Below are 19,224 nucleotides of genomic sequence, written 5' to 3' on the forward strand. Positions count from 1 at the left end.
TTTAATTGACAACTCTTATTTACTTGAATTAATCTATGGTTATTTTTTTTACTATGCCACACAACGTCGAGATATGTGCTTAGATGTCACATAATCAACTTCGACGAAAAAATGATTGAAAATGTCCAAAATGACTTTATTGGGACAAAAAAACTTAAGTGATTTTATTGAAACAAATTAAACTTTTATAACGGTTTGATAACATTATCCAAATTTTTCTGATCATCGGTACTAATTACCCCTAAATTTCAAATATAACCACAAAAAGACTTGCCAAAATATCAAAAATTAAGTTTGTAATGTATATATTAATCACAAAAAAAAAAAAATTGTTTGGCTCAAACAGGGGCAGAAGGCAACGGGTAGTATACCTGCAGGTACCCGGCACTATCCGATCCTAATGGGACTACCCGTACCCTGTATAAAAGGGTATGGGACGGGTATGGGATCAAAACCGTTACCCGTTAGGGTAATGGGATGGGTATGGGAATACCCCCTAGGGTACCCGTTACCCGCCATAAATTTTTTTTATATTAATAAATATCAATGTTTTTTAGATGTAAGACGTGAGATTTGAACCCTAATTTTTTATTTTTCAACAATTGAGTGATACCACTAAGCTACTTTATTCTTATTAATTAAGGTTCAATTTGTTCAAATTTTAGATTGATGATTTATTAAATTTAGGGATAAGATACCAAAATAGGCCTAAGGTTTTTGAAGAAGTATCAATTTAGGCTCAACGTTCAAAATAGCACCAATGTAGACGTAACGTAAACATAATATCAATTTAGGCTTAACGTTTATAATATAGCATCAATTTAGGCCTCACGTACAAAATAGCACAAATATAGGCTTAACGTTTACAAAATAATACGAATTTAAGCTTAACGTTTTACAAAATATATACAATTTAAGCTAAACGTCACAAGTTTAAATTACTTTTAGTTTGCATATATTACATGAGCCATGGAATTTAGGAGTCATTGATATTTTGAATATAATATAGTTAATTTAATTGTGACGTTTAGCTTAAATTGTATATATTTTATAAAACGTTAAGCTTAAATTCGTATTATTTTGTAAACGTTAAGCCTATATTTGTGATATTTTGTACGTGAGGCCTAAATTGATGCTATATTGTAAACGTTAAGCCTAAATTGATATTATGTTGTAAACGTTAAGCCTACATTGGTGCTATTTTGAACGTTGGGTCTAAATTGGTACTTCCCCAAAAATCTTAGACCTATTTTGGTACCTTGTCCCTTAAATTTATAGCTTGTTAAATTTGTAATATTTTTTGTTTTATTTATTGATTCTTAACGAGTAAAGGTACCCGCGGGTACCCACGAATTAAATGGGAAGGGTATGGGATGCAAAAGGTATACCCATTAGGGTAATGAGACGGGTACGGATAATTAAAAAATAAAAGGGTAAGGGTTTGAGAATGGGAATGACATTACCCGCGGGTACCCTATCCGTTGTCATCCCTAGGCAGAATCAAGGGAGTTGTTGGGGATGGAGCCATGGAAGCCAGCCTGAAGTTTATAAAAAAATATATTTTTCGCTATTGAAGTTTAAAACTAGTAAACCTTAGATGTTGTTTTGTAGAAGATGAAAATTAGTAGGGTGTGTATCGATTCAAAACCGAAATGTACCGAAAATTCTGAATACCAAAATAATTCCCACCGATACTGAACCGAATAATATATAAAACCAAAATATTTGATTTGGCTATTTTATATACACATATATTTAAATTTACAAATTTAATTTTGTTTATTCTCAACAATAAAAAATTTGAAATACTTTCAAAAATATATTCATACTAGCTTATTATCTCAACAACAATAAACAAAATTCAACTTGTAAATTCAAATATATATAATTCAACTTGTAAATTCAAATATATGTGTATATATAATAATATAGAAGTATAATTCGGTGTGGTCCGAGTTTTTTATATTTTTTTATCGAACCGAACCAAATACAGAAATGCACCAAAAAATAAAACCGACGCCAAACTAAAATATCAAAAAAACAAACTGAAAATTTAAATTCAATCGGTTCGTTATAGAGTTTAAACTGCATCGATGCACAAAAACGATATCTCTTTTAATTTTTGTTTCCTATTTTCTAGACAATACTTAATGATAAAAACGGTATCGTTATACCTAATGAGAAAACGACGTGGTTTCATTAAGTTTCATTAAGTGGAAATTGCAAGAAGAAAATAAACCACCTGTTGTTCCCTGCAAACAAATCCCTAATTTTCCAATCAAGTTATGCGATATCGCGAGAGAGAAATCGCAATAGAGAGAGCTCTTCTCCTCCGACACTCCACTGACTGCCAGTTGCCTCCACCGCTGGCGCCGTTCCTTCCACCACCGCAACCTTCTCTTTTCTTCGACGGAAACGGAAATCAACTCCAGCGGTCAGGCAGGTTAGTAATCTCAATATAATTAGAAAGCAAGGCTTAATTAATCTCTGAATGCTGCTGATAAAAGCTTAATTGAATATGAAGGCTCAATTGAATTTGAATGCTGTTGGTATTTTTGCTTAATTGCTGTTGGTGTTTTTGCTTAATTGAAGGTTTAAGTGTCTTTTATGTTGGTGTTTTTGCTTAACTGAAGGCTTCATTGAAAGCTTAAGTGTTTTTGCTGTTGGTGTTTTGCTTAATTGAATGTTGTTGGTGTTTTTACTTAATTGAAGGCTTAAAGAACCTTTATATGGAAATCAAGTATTTTATCTTAAAGTTAACCAAATTAAGATTTTTCAACTTCATTGTAATTTGTAAAATCAATAGAAATATAGCATATCAGAATTCAGAAGAAGCATTTGAATTTTTCATGTCATAGCAAGAAGAGAAAGAGAGAGTAAAAATTGCCATTGTTTTGTTAATCAGTCTCCAAATGAAGTTTACTTGTTTCAAGTTTAAATCATCATAAGAAACATCTTAGGATAAGAAACATCTTAGGTAATGATTAATCATTTGCTATTAGCATATGTAATTGAAAATTGTAATTAATTCTAAACTGATCTAAATTGTACATTGTTATTTTTCAAGACATCTTACTATAAGAACAGAATTTTTTTTAACTAAAAGGCCAAGGGAATCCGCATATTTAAATGTATGGTGGTATACATTGAGAAGAATGTTTTCATAAGTGTAATATTTGAGCCCCCCGGGTCATGTGGGACTCTGGTACCGCCACTGGCCTCAAAACCTAATTTTGTGTAATTCAATTTCCAGCAATTAGACCTATGTTATTCTTTTGATCGGCTTTTGATTCAATTTCCAACAAAGATGATGAACATATTTAGATTTTCTGAATTGGAATAGCTGATTTTGGTTGTATTTATTCACCTGGGATTCTGATTTCAGGTTGAAGGGCAGACTGAGGCGGAGATTCATGAAAAACCATGTGGGAATCATGGTGGAGTTTGTGCCATATGCTTGGATAAAATCGTGCTTCAGGAAACTGCTCTTATAAAAGGTTGCCAGCACGCCTACTGGTTAGTAGAATCGTCCTTTCTCTGCTTTCTTTATACTCTTCCTTGATTTTTGGAACTTGCTTGTTTGTTTATTCTATTTCATACGATTTTCCATTCAACTGTGACATGAATTTAGGCTAATTGCTTTAGCTAATGCGTGGAAAGCATTTTGGTTCAGTGCTTTACTTCTTAATGTGATTAGGTTTTTGAGTAGTAGAATTTTAAGTGTAAGCAATAGAGGAACCCTAAAAAGAGCGCAAAAAGACGACTTTGAAGACTCTGTATTGCTTGTCTTTGTTGGGGGGTACACTACTTTACTTCAAGCTTAGTAAGGGAGTCAATAAATGTAACATAGGAAAAGAAAGGGGATGGTTACTTTTCCCTCCAATTCCGGTAATCGACGAACCGTGCTGGGAATACTTCAATTAGCACTCGTAAGGCCGACATAGAGGAGAGATCTTTACTATTGGAATATCAAGAATATTCCAATTTGGCGTATGACTCTTAAAGTTACTGTATTGCTAAGAGTTGTCGGGGAAGGGAAGTTTGACTTTGAAAGCCATTAGACTTCTTCCCCGAACCCATGCATGCATGGTTTGGCCGGGATGGAACACTTTTTCCTAAAGGAGTTGTTCACCCTTGCCTTTAAAAGTCCTATCTACCTAAGAAAGAAAATGCTATCTTTTCTTTTCTGGGGGCCTCGCCCCTATTGTCACTCTTATCAAAGCTAGACCAATGTAAAGGTCTACCTTGACTATAGTAACTATTCCACCCAATGCTGCCCGCGGCCTTCTTCTCTTATGAAGTTTCACTTATGGGCTTTTGACTCGCAGCAATGACAATAGGGGATGGATCTCTTATACCCCCCACCCCAAGGGATTGGGTTAGGCTTTGAAAACTAGAACTCTCCAAACTTTATGGAACATGCCCCGATTCTCTTTATTTCTAACTTTCTAGATAGACTTATCCTTTCATACAAAGGCTGGCTGGGTGAAGAGATTAGTCCTCGAACTCGCTTACCCGCTTTTCTTTTCTTACCTGCTTGCCCAAAGGAGTTAGGCTTTCCTAAGAGGTGAAAGCTACTGCTTTTAATAGATCAGGGGTAGGTACTTTAACGGGCTTGACTTCTTCTAGAGTAGAGCCAAAGAAAATAGGCATGTCATATTATTTCTTATTCATAGGCTATTACACAAGTGACACTCCTAACTGGTGACTGCTAACCAAGATCCCTAGCTCTTTCCCTTTACCCGTTACATAGCTTGCAGTAAATTGATAAGCTTACCACTAGAATGGAAGTTGGTTGGCTGGCTTGAGCTAACACGATCCTTGGATGCTTAGTTTGAAAGTGTTTCCACCTGAACCTAGAAATGGCTTCAGACTCGACCTGAAAGGTGCCAATTACATCTATTGGCCAGACGGAAATACAAGCTTTCTTGTAACATGCATGGGTTCGACGTATTCTTTTGCTTGAATTCGACTAGATCCCTTCCCGCCTAATAGTTCTCAGGCTACCGGGCAAACTCGGTGGAGCTGCTGGTGGTTCTTTGTTTCTTTATCCATTCCACTTTTTGTAAACCCCTGATTCTGTGTCTCGCGCTTTTCAGCCTTCATTCCATTCCCGTAATTCCTTTATAAACTACATACCTTGCCTAAGGGAACTATACTAGTGAGGAATATAATATCCTACCAGGCACGATCAAAAGGATTTAGGGCACCTCACTAATAGGGCCCGGACTTGCCAATACGGATGAGGGACGACCCAGAGGATACCCGTGCAGAAGCAGAAGCTCGGTACGAAATGGCGACGGAAAAACTTCAGGGGGAAAACGCAGCACTCAAATACAAAAGAAATGGAAGGTCAAGGTGGAGAAAGCAAGGAAGAATGCTCTTCCTAAAAAATTCGGTTCATGTGCATAAGATGTGGCTAAATTTACGCTGGCTGTCACAAACCTACCGCAACCCTCCTCCTTTATCCGGGCTTGGGACCGGCTGTAAATGCCACCGAGTGACACTCACAGGCGGAGTTAATTAAATAACACACTACAATTATAAATTTTACACTATCAACTGACTTACATGTGCCTAGCAGTTATAATAAAAATCAAAAAGAACAAATTAAGGTCTTCCTTTTATCTTTCTCTTTTTCCCATTGATCTTTTCTAAAGCAAACAGTTGAAAATTTTATAATGCCTAATATGTCTAATTCAAATAAAAAGGACAAGCTCATGCATGGCATGTGTCTTTTTTTCACCATTATTTTATACTTCTCTTGTTTCAATTCATATTCTCTAAGCCAGAAAATGAGAATCTTACCATAGGTGTTCGTGTTGCTGTGTCTTGAAATCCTAATTGACATGCTGCTGCTGCATCACAAGGAGATAATCCAAGAAATAACGACTTCATTCATGGCTGCTGTAAGAATGAGCCAGGCATTGAGTATAGGCCAGTACATATTAAACATGCACAAGGCAGTATAGGTACATAATAGTTGAATGTCAATAAGTGCTGCTTCCATCAAATTGGGCAGTGGGTTTTTTTATGGTTAGGATAGGGAATCATTCGGTTATTTGACAAGTTGTGTTTGGCTTTTTTTTATTGTTGGAGTTGGGAATCATGCAGTTAGTCTATGGGGTTGCCATGGCTGGAACAGAAATTGGCTTAAAGTTTTGAATTGAAAGGCTTTCAATTCTACAAGAAGAGAGACCTTGAGGAATAATAAGAACAGATATTTAAATAAAATAAAAAGAGAAGATGAAACGTGTATGCAACAGATAATGAGATATGTATGATTATTACCTTTTAGCAGTCATGAGTCCATCATTGTTTGATTAAACGCTCATGTAAGGATGAATATCAATTCTTACAATTTTAGGTGTCTGATATCTTATCTGAAAAGATAAGTAGGGGCTATTAGACTTTTTGTGTCAAAATTCATTGTTGTATGTATGTATTGATTCGATTCTTCAACTTTTGACATGTTTTGACGTATAAGCCGATTGTTGCAACACATCTTATGTTGTTCTGAATCTTTGGACTTGGCTGTAATAGTTTGAACTTTTCCTTCAATTGATGATGTTAAATATAGCTCGTAATTTTTCAAAATAGTAATGTGCTCTTTTGTTTTGTAGTGTATTATGCATCCTTCGATGGGCCTCGTACAATCAGAAACCAACCTGCCCCTCAGTGCAAATATCCGTTTGAGTCCCTTAACGTTCATCGTTCTCTTGATGGCAGGTAGCTATTTATTCATTATTCAAGTTTCAATCATATAAAAAATGTGTAAATTTGGCTTAAAACAGTTATATGATGTATGTTGGTGTTCTTTTTCTCAATTGTTAATATGTTGATTTCTCCGACAACATCCAGGATTATATGTTTGAGGAAAGTGTATACCTGCTCCTTAGAGCTGTCTGGTTTAACCCCTTAATTGTGGAGCATCAGAATGATGCTTACGATGACATGGAGGATTATTATCCGTATGGATACTATTACGATGATGACGAAGAGGATGAACTAGACAAGTACTTAAGGCCATTCTTCAAATGTATTGGTAACCGCAGGTGGGGAGACATCGGTTATGTTAGGTCAAGGCGTCAAGAAGCAAGCTCAGTTCAGCCACCAAATAACCAGGACGCAGCTGCTAGTTCGTCGTGTCAACCTAAGATGAAAGAGCCTGCAAATGATAGAACATGAAGGTGGGCAAAGAGGACGCTTAAACATGAAGCTTCCGACAAGGCAACTGCAGTAAAACATCAACAGCATTGGGCAAGGCTTAGCGGGAAATGATTTTCCAGCAAACCTTTGTTTGTAGTTTATATAATCCAGAAACTACAGTCTGGTATTTTTACAGTATTTGGTACCTCGGACTACTGAAATAATAACATGTATCATTTTAGGATTCAATTTTGCATATTCAAAATTCAGAGTGGTGTTCTTAATGAATAGATCTGTGAAGGCATGCATGTTACAAACAGAATGAGTTTTTCCAAGGACAAAGTTCTAAAGTTTGTTGTGATTTCTTCTAATATCGAATAAAAACAATACTAGTTACTTGACAGTAAAAGGCGATGGATCCTACCACAAAGGTGTATTGAGGCTACTCCTAAGACTCGAACCGAACACGACAACAACGTTTATAAGTGAACTAATTTTCTAGAGACGGACAACTACCACTTTCACTGCAAACTTCAACCGAAGAGAACAAAAAACATATCAATATGATCAACACTGATTTATGCTGTTAGAGATTATAGTTTTCCATACTGTGTTGCAAGATGATTAGAAGAGATCATATCAACTAATACAAAGTTAATGAATGGCAAAATTAACCAAAGCAAGTCATGTTTCAAGGTTGAGCATCAAGTTGGCATCTAAATTAAGAACTAAATGATACCAGAAAATTGTATAAAACAGTTGGTCAAACCCTATCCACCTCCTTTGCGGAATACCAGATCAAGAGATTAATTAGCGGTTTTCATTTCAGGTATGTCTTAACCTTAACTTCGTTCCGCCTAGGGGTCCAAACCTTGATGCTTGACATTTAATAGAAAATTGAGAAGTTCACTCAAGAGTCTGTCTTTACTAAGCTCATTGAAACTCTTACCCGTCTCCAAGTAGACCCACTATGGCTTGGCAACCCAAGCCCTCACCTAAGAGATACCGGAGGAGGTAAGCTTGACTTAAGAGGGTTCATTCCTACGAATACGAGAGGTAACAAGCTCAACCAAGACGAAAGGAGACCCTATAGGTTGGCTTAGACCCTAACCAGAGCATAGTCTTCATTCAATTTGGATATGCATCAATTTTGGCAAAGACAAAATTAGCTAGAGTTGGCTGAATAAACAGAAGCATATTGAAATGTCGGAGAATTATAGCAATAATAGAATTGCAACAGTAGACATTAGGTAAAACCTCAGCATGTTGGGCATTAAAAAAGCTCTGGACTATCCATGGAAGGAAATAATTATTGAACTCAAAGAGAATTGGGAAAATATTCATAACAAAGTTAGAATCAATCAATATTAATCATGCGAATATTTGCTCATAAACTGTCAATTATGTTCATTAATTATATTACTCTAAATTTTCTTTTAAACAATTTCTCTCTTTAGAGAAATACTTTTATTAAAAGTAAAAGTAATTGAAGCAAGTTCTCTCCTTTTATAGAAATATTTTCATTAAAAAATAATCAAACCAAATTTACTAACAATACGTGTTTATGAATTATAAACAAACTTACTCATAAACGTATTCATAAAATAAACTTATTCATAAAATCGAATTATAATCAAACATGCTCACGAGATTTCGAACCTAACTACGTCGTGCTCAACTCAAGCTCGGCTACTTTGAACCGGACTCGATCGAACTTTTATCAAACCGAACACCAAGACGCTCATTTACAGCCCTAATAACAAGTGAGAGCACAACAGACAATAAAAATCCAAATTGCCAGTTAAAAGAAATAGCCTCTACTGATGTACATTAGCTTAAGCAATGATACAAATACACATGAAGTACATGAATCATATTATTTAATGTACACAAAAATCAGAATTGGTAAAAAAAAATAACATTCAGAACACCACTCTGAATGAATTTTGAATATGAAAAATTAAATCCTAAGATGATACCATGTTATTATTTCATTGGTCTGCGGTACCAAATAATGTACAAATACCAGACCGTACTTTCTGGATTATATAAACTACAAACAAAGGGTTGCTGGAGAATCACTTCCTGCCAAGCCTTACCAAATGCTGTTGATGTTTTACTGCAGCTGCCTTGTCAGCAGCTTCACGCTTAAGCGTCCTCTTTGCCCGCCTTCCTGTTCTATCATTGGCAGGCTCTTTCATCTTAGGTTCACGCGACGAACCAGCAGCTGCGTCCTGGTTATTTGGTCGCTGAACTGGCCTTGCTTCTTGCCGCCCTGACCTAACGTAACCGTTGTCTCCCCACCTTCGGTTACCAATACGAAGATTTGAAGAATGGCTCAAGTACTCTTCTAGCTCATCCTCTTCATCATCATCGTAATAGTATCCATGCGGATAATAATCCTCCGCGTCATCATAAGAATCATTCTGATGCTCTACAATTAAGGGGTTAAACCAGACAGCTCTAAGAAGCAGGCATACACTTTCCTCAAACATATAATCCTGGATGCTGTTGGAGAAATCAACATATTAACAATTGAGAAAAAGAACACCAACATAAATCATATAACTGTTTTAAGCCAAATTTACACATTTTTTATATGATTAGAACTTGAATAATGAATAAACACCTACCTGCCATCAAGAGAACGATGAACGTTGAGGGACTCAAACGGGTATTTGCACTGAGGGCAGGTCGGTTTCTGATTGTACGAGGCCCATCGCAGGATGCACATTACACTACAAAACAAAAGAGCACATTACTATTTTTAAAAATTACGAGCTATATTTAACATCATCAGTTAAAGCAAAAGTTCAAACTATTACTGCCAAGTCCAAAGATTCAGAACAACATATGATGTGTTCCAATGATCAGCTTATACCTCGAGACATGTCAAAAGTTGAAGAATCGAATCAATACATACATACACCAATGAATTTTGACACAAAAAGACTAATAGCCCCTACTTATCTTTTCAGATAAGATATCAAACACCTAAAATTCTAAAAATTGATATTTAGTGATCCTTACATGAGTGTTTGATTAAACAATGATGGGCGCATGACTGATAAAAGATAATAATCATACATATCTCATTATCTGTTACAAAATACACAATTCATCTCTTTTTATTTTCTTTAAATATCTATTCTTATTATTCCTCAAGGTCTCTCTTCTTATAGAATTGAAAGCCTTTGAATTCAAAACTTTAAGCCAATTTCCTGTTCCAGCCATGGCAACCCCATTGACTAACTGCATGGTTCCCTACTCCAACAATCAAAAAAAGCTATACACAACTCATCAATTAACAGCATGATTCCCTATTCAAACCATAAAAAAAAACCCACTGCCCAATTTGATGGAAGCAGCACTTATTGACTTTCCACTACTATGAACCTATACTGCCTTGTGCATATTTAATATGTACTGGCCTATACTCAATGCCTAGCTCACTCTTACAGCGACCATGAATGAAGTCGTTATTGCTTGGATTATCTCCTTGTGATGCAGCAGCAGCATGTCAATTAGGATTTCAAGACACAGCAACACAAACACCTACAATAAGATTCTAATTTTCCAGCTTGGAGAATATGAATTGAAACAAGAGAAATATAAAATAATGGGGAAAAAAGACACATGCCATACATGAGCTGTTCTTTTTATTTGAATTAGACATATTAGGCATTGTAAAATTTGCAACTGTCTGCTTTAGAGAAGAGCAGTGGGAAAAAAGAGAAAGATAAAGAAAGACCTTAATTTGTTCTTTTGATTTTTATTGTAACTGCTAGGCACCTGTAAGTCAGTTGATAGTGTAAAATTATTGTAATTATAACGTGTCATTTAATTACAAAAATACAACACAAAAATACAATTAGGGGTCCTATAATGCAAGCTGAAGTGTTAAATAGGTTATCCGGAAAGAAAAAAAAAATAGCTGATATAAATAAGGGCCAAAAAACAACATAAAATTCGAAAAACCTTTCAAGAAATATATCCAACAAGAAGCAGATAAAATCATTTCTCGATATATCAAAACCCATCATTGACCAAAGAAAGGTATATCCAACAAGAAGCAGATAAAATCATTTCTCGATATATCAAAACCCATCATTGACCAAAGAAAGGTTGATTCTACTAACCAGTAGGCGTGCTCGCAACCTTTTATAAGAGCAGTTTCTTGAAGCACGATTTTATCCAAGCATATAGCACAAACACCACCATGATTCCCACATGGTTTTTCGTGAATCTCCGACTCAGTCCGCACTACAACCTGAAATCAGAACCCCAGGCGAATAAATACAAACAAAAATCAGCTAATACAATCTTTATCTCACAAGAAGATTAAGAAAGAACCGATAACAGCTTACGTCAGACTTATTCAGATGACAAACAAGAAACGACATTCTTTTTCACAAACTTGAATAAAAAAAATAACCCTCAATCTAAAAACGTTCATCTCAAATGGAAATCGAATTACACAAATCCGAACATAGGTCTAATCGCTTACGAAATTTTTTCCAATTTTTTCTCGCGCAAAAGAAAATCAAATGAACAATTTAAACAACAGATCCATGGATCCAGAAACACAATAACTTCAGTCAAACACTAATACCTTCTTGTATCGTAAAGAAATGAGGAAAACCGATAAAACGAATAGGGTACCTGATCTTGAATAGACAAAAGGGAAAGCGAGCTAGAGAGTTGTTGATGATCATCGTCGAAGACTGAAGTCATGATGGAAAAATGAGTTGAAAAGAATGGAATCGAATTTATTGAGCTAATCTAGAACGTAATCTAATCTATAATCTAAGAAGAAAAATTTGTACAAAAGCTAAAATATGCTAACGAATAATCCTATGGAGATTCCAGAGAGAGAGAGAGAGAGAGAAGAGGAGACCCTCTTTAGGGTTAAAAAGGCCCCGGCTAGACAGAATGGTTGTGGATGATATAAAGCGGCAATTTTTATTTTATTTTCGGTTTAATTATTGCTTGAGTTCCAAGAGGTTGGGTGCCACGTGGGAGTATTATAAAATAACCACGTTTGCTTTTCTAATTTATTCATTTTATCATAAGTAAAATAAAAAAATGGTAACATTATGGCAGCTTATCATGCTATTAATTTAGCGAAATTTTACTTTTAAAAAACTAATGATGATGTTAAGTGTTGAATTATTTTGAACTAATAAAATCAGATTAAATTTTATAAATTAAGAATCTAAAAGAGTTTAGTATTTATGAATTAAGTTTAAATCTTTTAAAATGGATGTAAAAGTATATTGAAGGAATTAACGATAATTAATCCAGTTGAGATATACGGGTACGGGTGTATCTTATTGAATAGCAGAATCGATAGATCTTTTAGAATAGAGGAAGTAACAAGCAACCACACATCGACTGAAAAATCCATGGACTAAAGCGAAGAATGAGATGGAGAGAGGGCCGGAGGCAGAAGGAGAGGGAACATCATGTTGTGATTAGGGTTAAGTCCATATAAATAGGAAGTGAAAACCATAGTCCTCTATTTCTTAAGATGGGTTTGGCTTATTCCATTTCGAACGGGTCAGATTAATTAGATCCATACCTAATTAATCCTAACACATATTTTATTTGGTATATATAGAAAAAAATGATATATGGAAAATTAAGTTGCATTAATAATGCGAGCTGACCGATGCTATTTTTATCAATCTCAAATACGTCCAAAAAATAGGTGGTGGGCTTTAGTGGGCCTCGATCGGAATGAATCTAAGGTCAATTTTTATTGTACAAGTTCGGCCTAAGGGACACGGACCTGACGGGTACTCGAACCTATGGACAGATCTAGTGTCATGGCGTTGAGCCAGACCAAATCCTCATGCTGCGTTGAAAATTCTTCAGGTCTTCGATTAACCAACTCATATAGAAAGGATCTTCATTTTTATAGGGTCACACAAAGAATTGATCAGAGGACGGAATGGTAATTTAAGAAGGAGAGATACAAGGGGCCGAAATTTATAGGAATTAAATTAAGATAGATTAATTGATTTATTTAGATAATTATAATTAGATTATATTTAAGGTTAAATCAATTAAAGGGATACTGTTAGTTAAATAGTATAATGTGGTTACTTGTAGTAACTAAAAATCAAATCTAATCAATAGAATTAAATAAAACTAATGATCGTTATTAATTTTATAAAATAATTTAGTAATAACAATATTTTTAATTATCGTTAACGTGAATTAATTAAATCAGATTAATTCTTTTATAAGTGAATTAATTGAGGACAACAATATTTCAACTGTGTTTATAAGAGTAATTTTTAGCTCATTTGAAATAGATAGACAAATCATCTAAAAGTTCTTTCTACCAAATTTTGTTCAGCTTTCAAAACTTCTATTTCGATTTGGTCGTCCTATTTTTCAAAATTTTAGTGATCATTCGACATACACAATTAGAGTTTGACTCACGCTTGTGTTGCTGGGAGACGAGAAAATACTTCTTTCGTGCATTCAGTTTATTCGAAGGTTTATTATCTAGTTTATTTTAATTTTATTATTTATATTTTTCAATTTAATAGAATTATTATTCTGATATTTAATTATGCTCTTCAATTAATGGTGAATTTAAAAGTGTTTTCTTTAAATTAGATTATAAGAATTGTTATAAAAAATTTACCCACATAATTGAGGAGTGTGGTGTGAGGGATTTGGGTTATGTGGGACCTCAATTTACATGGTTTAATAGACGTTCAGGAGATGCTGCTATTTGGGGGAGGTTGGATAGGTGTCTGGCTTCTGAGGATTGGGTATTGTTGTTCTCAAAGTCGCTGGTTAAGAATTTGCCTCGTATATCATCGGACCATTGTCCTATTTTGCTTGATATTGATGGTTTTTCTGATAAACAATTCAAATAGAGGCCCATCTTTTGGTATGAACAAATGTGGCTTGTGATCCTGAGTGTAAAAATTTGATTGATCAGACATGGAATGAAAATCGGGTAGGGAATGATAATGTGTAGAGTAATATTACTGCTTGTGCAAAAGCTCTCAAATCTTGGAATTGGATAAAGTATGGTGATACTGGAAACAGTATTAAGGAGGCTTATCGTGAGTTACAACAAATACAAACTCTGGTTGATCCAAATTTCAAAATAATTGAGGTTTAATGCTTAAAATGGATTACGGAATTACATCCACGTGAGGAGGTGTTGTGGAAGCAGTGTTCTCGATCAAATTGGCTTAAAGATGGGGACCGTAACATGGATTACTTCTATAGATATGCGTCTTTTAGGAGGCAAAATAACTCTATCTGGTGGTTGAAGAGTGCTCATAATAACTGGGCAGAGGGTAATGAGGATCTCACTCGTTTTATAACATCTTACTATTCGGAGCTGTTCTCTAGCACAGGAGAGGGGGATAGCATGAGTTTTATTTCAGCAATTAATTCTAATCTGAATGTGCAACACAGGCTGATATTTCTGTCCTATTTACAAGGGAGGAAGTATTCTCGGCTGTTTGTCAAATTAACCCTTCCAAATCTCCGAGCACAGATGGTATGTCCTCTCTATTTTATTAATCATGTTGGTCCATTATGGGTAATGAGGTTGTTCCCTTGTGCTTACTTGCCTAAACACTGGTATTATGCCTAGTAACTTAAATCATACATATATTGCTTTAATCCCTAAGGTTAAAAACCCAGAGAAAGTCCAAGAGCTTAGGCCTATTGCTTTATGCAATGTGTTATATAAAGTGATATCTAAGGTGCTTGTTAATAGATTAAAAATAGTACTATAGGACCTCATTTTTTAGACTCAATCTGCATTTGTTCTTGGCCGTCTAATTACCGACAATGCTATAATTGCGTTTGAAGCCTTTCACAGATGGAAAACTAGGATGAAAGGAAAAAAAGGTTATTTTGCTTTAAAAATTGATATGAGTAAAGTTTATGATCGTATTGAGTGGGGTTTTCTTCAGGAAGTGATGATTAAGATGCAGTTCCCTGAACATTTCATAAAGTTGATTATGATGTGTGTGTCGTCGGTTATAATGTCTTTTCTGATAAATGGTCAACCATCTGGGTCTATTACGCCTGACATAGGGTTAAAACAAGGAGATCCTATTTCTCCCTATTTATTTCTAAATTGTGCAGAAGCATTATCAACAAATATCAGAAAAGCTGTTACTGATCACTCATTACATGGGTTTAAAATTAGTAGTCAGGGTCCTATTATCTCCCATCTATTTTTTGTAGATGATTCCATGATCTTTGGGAAAGCTAGTTTGGGGAATATAAGTATAGTTAAAATGATTCTGTCTGAGTATGAGTAGGCGTCTGATCAATAGATAAATTTTGAGAAGTCTGAGATTTTTTCCAGCTCAGGGGTTCCTGCTAGGATCAGGGAACAATTATCTTTGGAGTTAAAGGTTAAAGAGACTGGTGCTTTTCCTAAGTATTTAGGTTTGCCTACTATTATTGGCCGATCAAAAAATACAATTTTTGCTGCCATCAAGGAAAGGTTACTTAGGAGAGTGAAATGAAATGTCTTTCTACTGGTGGTCGTGAAGTTTTGATTAAAGTTGTTCTTCAAATCTATACCTCAATATGTTATGTCGTGCTTTATACTACCTGATTCCATATGTTGTGACATACAGGGTATTATTAGCAAATTTTGGTGGGGTGGCAGTGAAAATAAAAGGCCATTATACTGGCTTGCATGGGAAGCTATCCGTAAATCAAAGTTGATAGGAGGACTTGGTTTTCGCTGGTTGAGGTCTTTTAATATTACTATGCTTGCCAAGCAGTATTGGCTAGGGGTGTCAAAATGGGTTAATGGGTCGTAAACAGGTCGTGTCAACCTACTTAGGTGACCCGTTTATTGAAACCCAGATATGAATCGTTTAACTTAATGGGTTGATACGAAATGACTCGGTTAAAACAGGGGTTGACACGGGTCAACCTGGATAACCCGTTTAACTAAATTAATAAATAAACATGTCAATTTTTAACACAACCCGTTTATACTTAACGAGTCAGAACACCCTAAACGAGTTATATGACCCATTAACACTTTAAACTTTCAATAAAATTTCAGCAAATCCATTAAACAACATTCAGTTCAAGTTCAACATAATAAAACATACAAAAAAAACATCCAAATAGTTCAACATAAACAACAAACCATAAGAAAAAAAAATGCAAAATCCACAAAACATGAAACAACAGTGAGAACAAATAAAATCATAACATTCGATTGACAGCAGCGGAATTGGCATCTTGCTGATTAGGCTTTGATTCATGGGATTCCAAGTTTAATTCCATCAACTCCTTTTCAAGTTTATCAACGTCCTTATACACCTAAAAAAAAAAATAAAAACAAATAATCAAAATATAATTGAAGTATTTAAACCAAAAAATAACCAAAATTTGTGAAAAGAGTTTACCATCAATTTCACAAGAAATCCAATCTTTACATAGCAATGCTTCCACAATATTAGATTTTAATGCACTCCTATATTGGTCAAGAACTCTGCCACTGTTGCTAAATGCACTCTCTGAAGCTACTGTTGTAATTGGAATAACTAGCACATCTTGGGCCATGGCTGCAATTTGAGGGCATCTAAATTGATTTGCTTTCCAATAAGCTAATATGTCTAAATTGATCTTTCTATCTATTCTTGGCTCATCAAGATACAAATCCAACTGAGACTTTTGAGGTGTAAATTCCATAGTATCTAAAGAATCAAATTCCTACACAATATTACAAATATATTAAAAAAACCCATCAAAAGTGTGTTTATAAATGATTTTTGTCAAACGAAAAAAAAGAAGTAAAATAAATAATAGTTTAAAGTAATATACCTTGCCCCAATCTAAAGCAACAGATGAAGAAGAAGTTTGTTGTTGATCCATCATTGAATTGTGCTTGCTTGCATTATTGTCACCGTTTGACTCACGAAGATTTTGCTTATTTATAGAATTTTGATACTCAGAAAACAAGCCATACAAGTCAATCCTAACTTGTTTTGCTTCGGTCAACCCATCATCACCATAAAGCTTCTTATAACAATACTCAACAAAACCTAGCTTGTACCTAGGAACCAAAATCACAGCAATGGCCAGAATTCTACTATATACACTCTAATACTTTTTAAACTTCTCCATCATTTTTGTTGCCATGGAACTCATATACAAATCATCACTATTCATGTTTTCTTTCAAAGTCAAATGAGCAGTAAACACCAATGGGAGTATAGATTTGCAGTCACATATTTGGAACCCGAGAAAAGACAAGTAATATCGTTAAAAACTCTAAGAAATTTGTACATTTTTTTTACCTTAACCCATTCATCTGCTGATGGACAATGCTTGAAATTAGAATCACTCAGTCTAAGATGAACAAAAGCATTATGATAATATAAAACACTATCGAGCATCATAAAAGTCGAATTCCATCTGGTAGGAACACCTTGTCTAAGACCTTTTTTTTTGAATCTAGAGTGCAAAGACTAACACACTCTAAGAACTTGACTTTTCTAGCTTGAGAGCCCTTAACATACTTTATACTTTCCCAATCTTTCCAACTGAATCATCAGTTTCTTTCAGACCATATTGCACTATCAAATTTAAAATGTGAGCTGAACATCTCATGTGAAAAAACTCTCCATGATTCAAAAGACTACCCTTGCTATTCAACAAATTTTTCAACAATTCCGCACATTTATCATTAGCACTTGCATTATCCAAAGTGAGTGAAAAAACCCTACCATCAATTTTCCAACCACACAATAAATTATGAATTTTTTCACACAAAGCTACACCCGTATGTGGAGGAGGCAAATAACAAAAGTTCAAAATCCTCTCTTGAATAGTCCAATCTCTATCAATAAAATGTCCAGTCAAAAAATATACCCATCCGTTGTAATTGAAGTCCAACAATCAGAAGTAAGGCATATCCTACTAGTGGTTGACTCCAACAAAGACTTGACCTTATTTTTTTCTCTAGTATATATCTTCATGCAATCAGCCTTACATGTATTCCTCGAAACTAAATTCAAATCAGGTTTAAAATACTTAAACAAATCCTTAATCACATTCCATGTAACAAAATGAAAAGGCAAATCATGTTTGATAACAGCAATAACAACCAACTCTCTAAAACCATTAATGTCAAACTTTGTGTGCATAATTGTTCCATCAATCAAAGCTATCATGGTTTGACCTATTTCTCTAGTATCTTTTCTAGGACACTTCTTTATATGTCGTGACAAGTTACCTGTCCCAAAAGCGCTACCAGCCTTGTATGATTTCCCACAAGCTTTGCATTTTGCAATTTTTGTCTTGTCATTCAACGTAATACGTTCAAAGTAATGCCACACCATAGAATAACACTTTCTAGGCCTACTCCTCTTTCCCTTGCTCTTAACACTTACATTTCTAGTCTCTCCTTCTCCTTCATCATCTACCTCCATGGCATTGACATCATCATCACTGTCAATAGTTTCAGTATTTGCTTCGTTCCCAATTTTAATCGAACCTACTCCTGTGGTACTAGTCATCTGCACAACAATTAAAGACAATATCTAATAAGCTAATCTATATCAGAAAGTTTAGTTTAATATGCTAATAAGACCAAAAACATATGAATCTATAATCTATATCAGAAAAAAACACCAAAAACACATGAATATGTATCACAACAACTTGTATCAAGAGAAAAACTCAAAAAACACATGAATCACAAAACAGGAAAACTGATTAGGAATTAAACAGGTTCATGTGAATAATAATTGGTGTCAGACATGCTAATCTGTATAAAAAAACAGCAAAAACCAATGAATCAAGAAAATAAACTTAAAAAGTAAATAAACAAATAATGATCTGTTTCAAAGAAAACAGCAAAAAACAATAATATGTATCAAAAGAAAACAGCAAAAAACAATGAATTAAGGAAACAATAATCAGATATAATAACACAAATAAAAGTTTCCAATATAAAAAAAGAACCAAGAAAATAAACTTAAAAAGTAAAGGAAGGGTTCTCAGAGATTACCTTCTTCACTGAACGGAAGAACATGATATCAGAAACGACGACAA

The 19,224-nt window shown here is 34.6% G+C and overlaps 1 protein-coding gene and 1 long non-coding RNA gene across 2 annotated transcripts; one reads left to right on the forward strand and one right to left on the reverse strand.

Moving 5' to 3' along the window:
* Positions 1 to 2,243: 2,243 nt before the first annotated feature.
* LOC136232020 (uncharacterized) lies at positions 2,244 to 7,475 on the forward strand. Its single transcript, XR_010690247.1, has 4 exons — positions 2,244 to 2,443; positions 3,386 to 3,516; positions 6,624 to 6,729; positions 6,862 to 7,475. It is a non-coding gene; the product is annotated as an uncharacterized lncRNA (long non-coding RNA).
* Positions 7,476 to 8,950: 1,475 nt separating this feature from the next.
* Positions 8,951 to 12,076, reverse strand: LOC136232846 (uncharacterized). The gene is made up of 4 exons (XM_066022288.1): positions 11,812 to 12,076; positions 11,289 to 11,419; positions 9,783 to 9,887; positions 8,951 to 9,657 (listed from the first exon to the last, which is right to left on the reverse strand). Exons 1-4 carry the CDS (start codon positions 11,881 to 11,883, stop codon positions 9,228 to 9,230), a joined length of 738 nt encoding a protein of 245 aa, XP_065878360.1. The 5' UTR covers positions 11,884 to 12,076; the 3' UTR covers positions 8,951 to 9,227.
* Positions 12,077 to 19,224: the final 7,148 nt, after the last annotated feature.

This window comes from Euphorbia lathyris, chromosome 6 (assembly GCF_963576675.1).
Source record: "Euphorbia lathyris chromosome 6, ddEupLath1.1, whole genome shotgun sequence".
Classification (NCBI taxonomy): domain Eukaryota; kingdom Viridiplantae; phylum Streptophyta; class Magnoliopsida; order Malpighiales; family Euphorbiaceae; genus Euphorbia; species Euphorbia lathyris.

Bases quoted from the DNA above. Each gene is read 5' to 3' on its own strand.
- LOC136232846 (XM_066022288.1), bottom strand. From the start codon at position 11,883: ATGACTTCAGTCTTCGACGATGATCATCAACAACTCTCTAGCTCGCTT. The intron at 9,888-11,288 runs GTTAGTAGAATC...TTTGTTTTGTAG, and splicing joins GGTTGCGAGCACGCCTACTG to TGTAATGTGCATCCTGCGAT. The intron at 9,658-9,782 runs GTAGGTGTTTAT...TTTCTCCAACAG, and splicing joins CATCGTTCTCTTGATGGCAG to CATCCAGGATTATATGTTTG.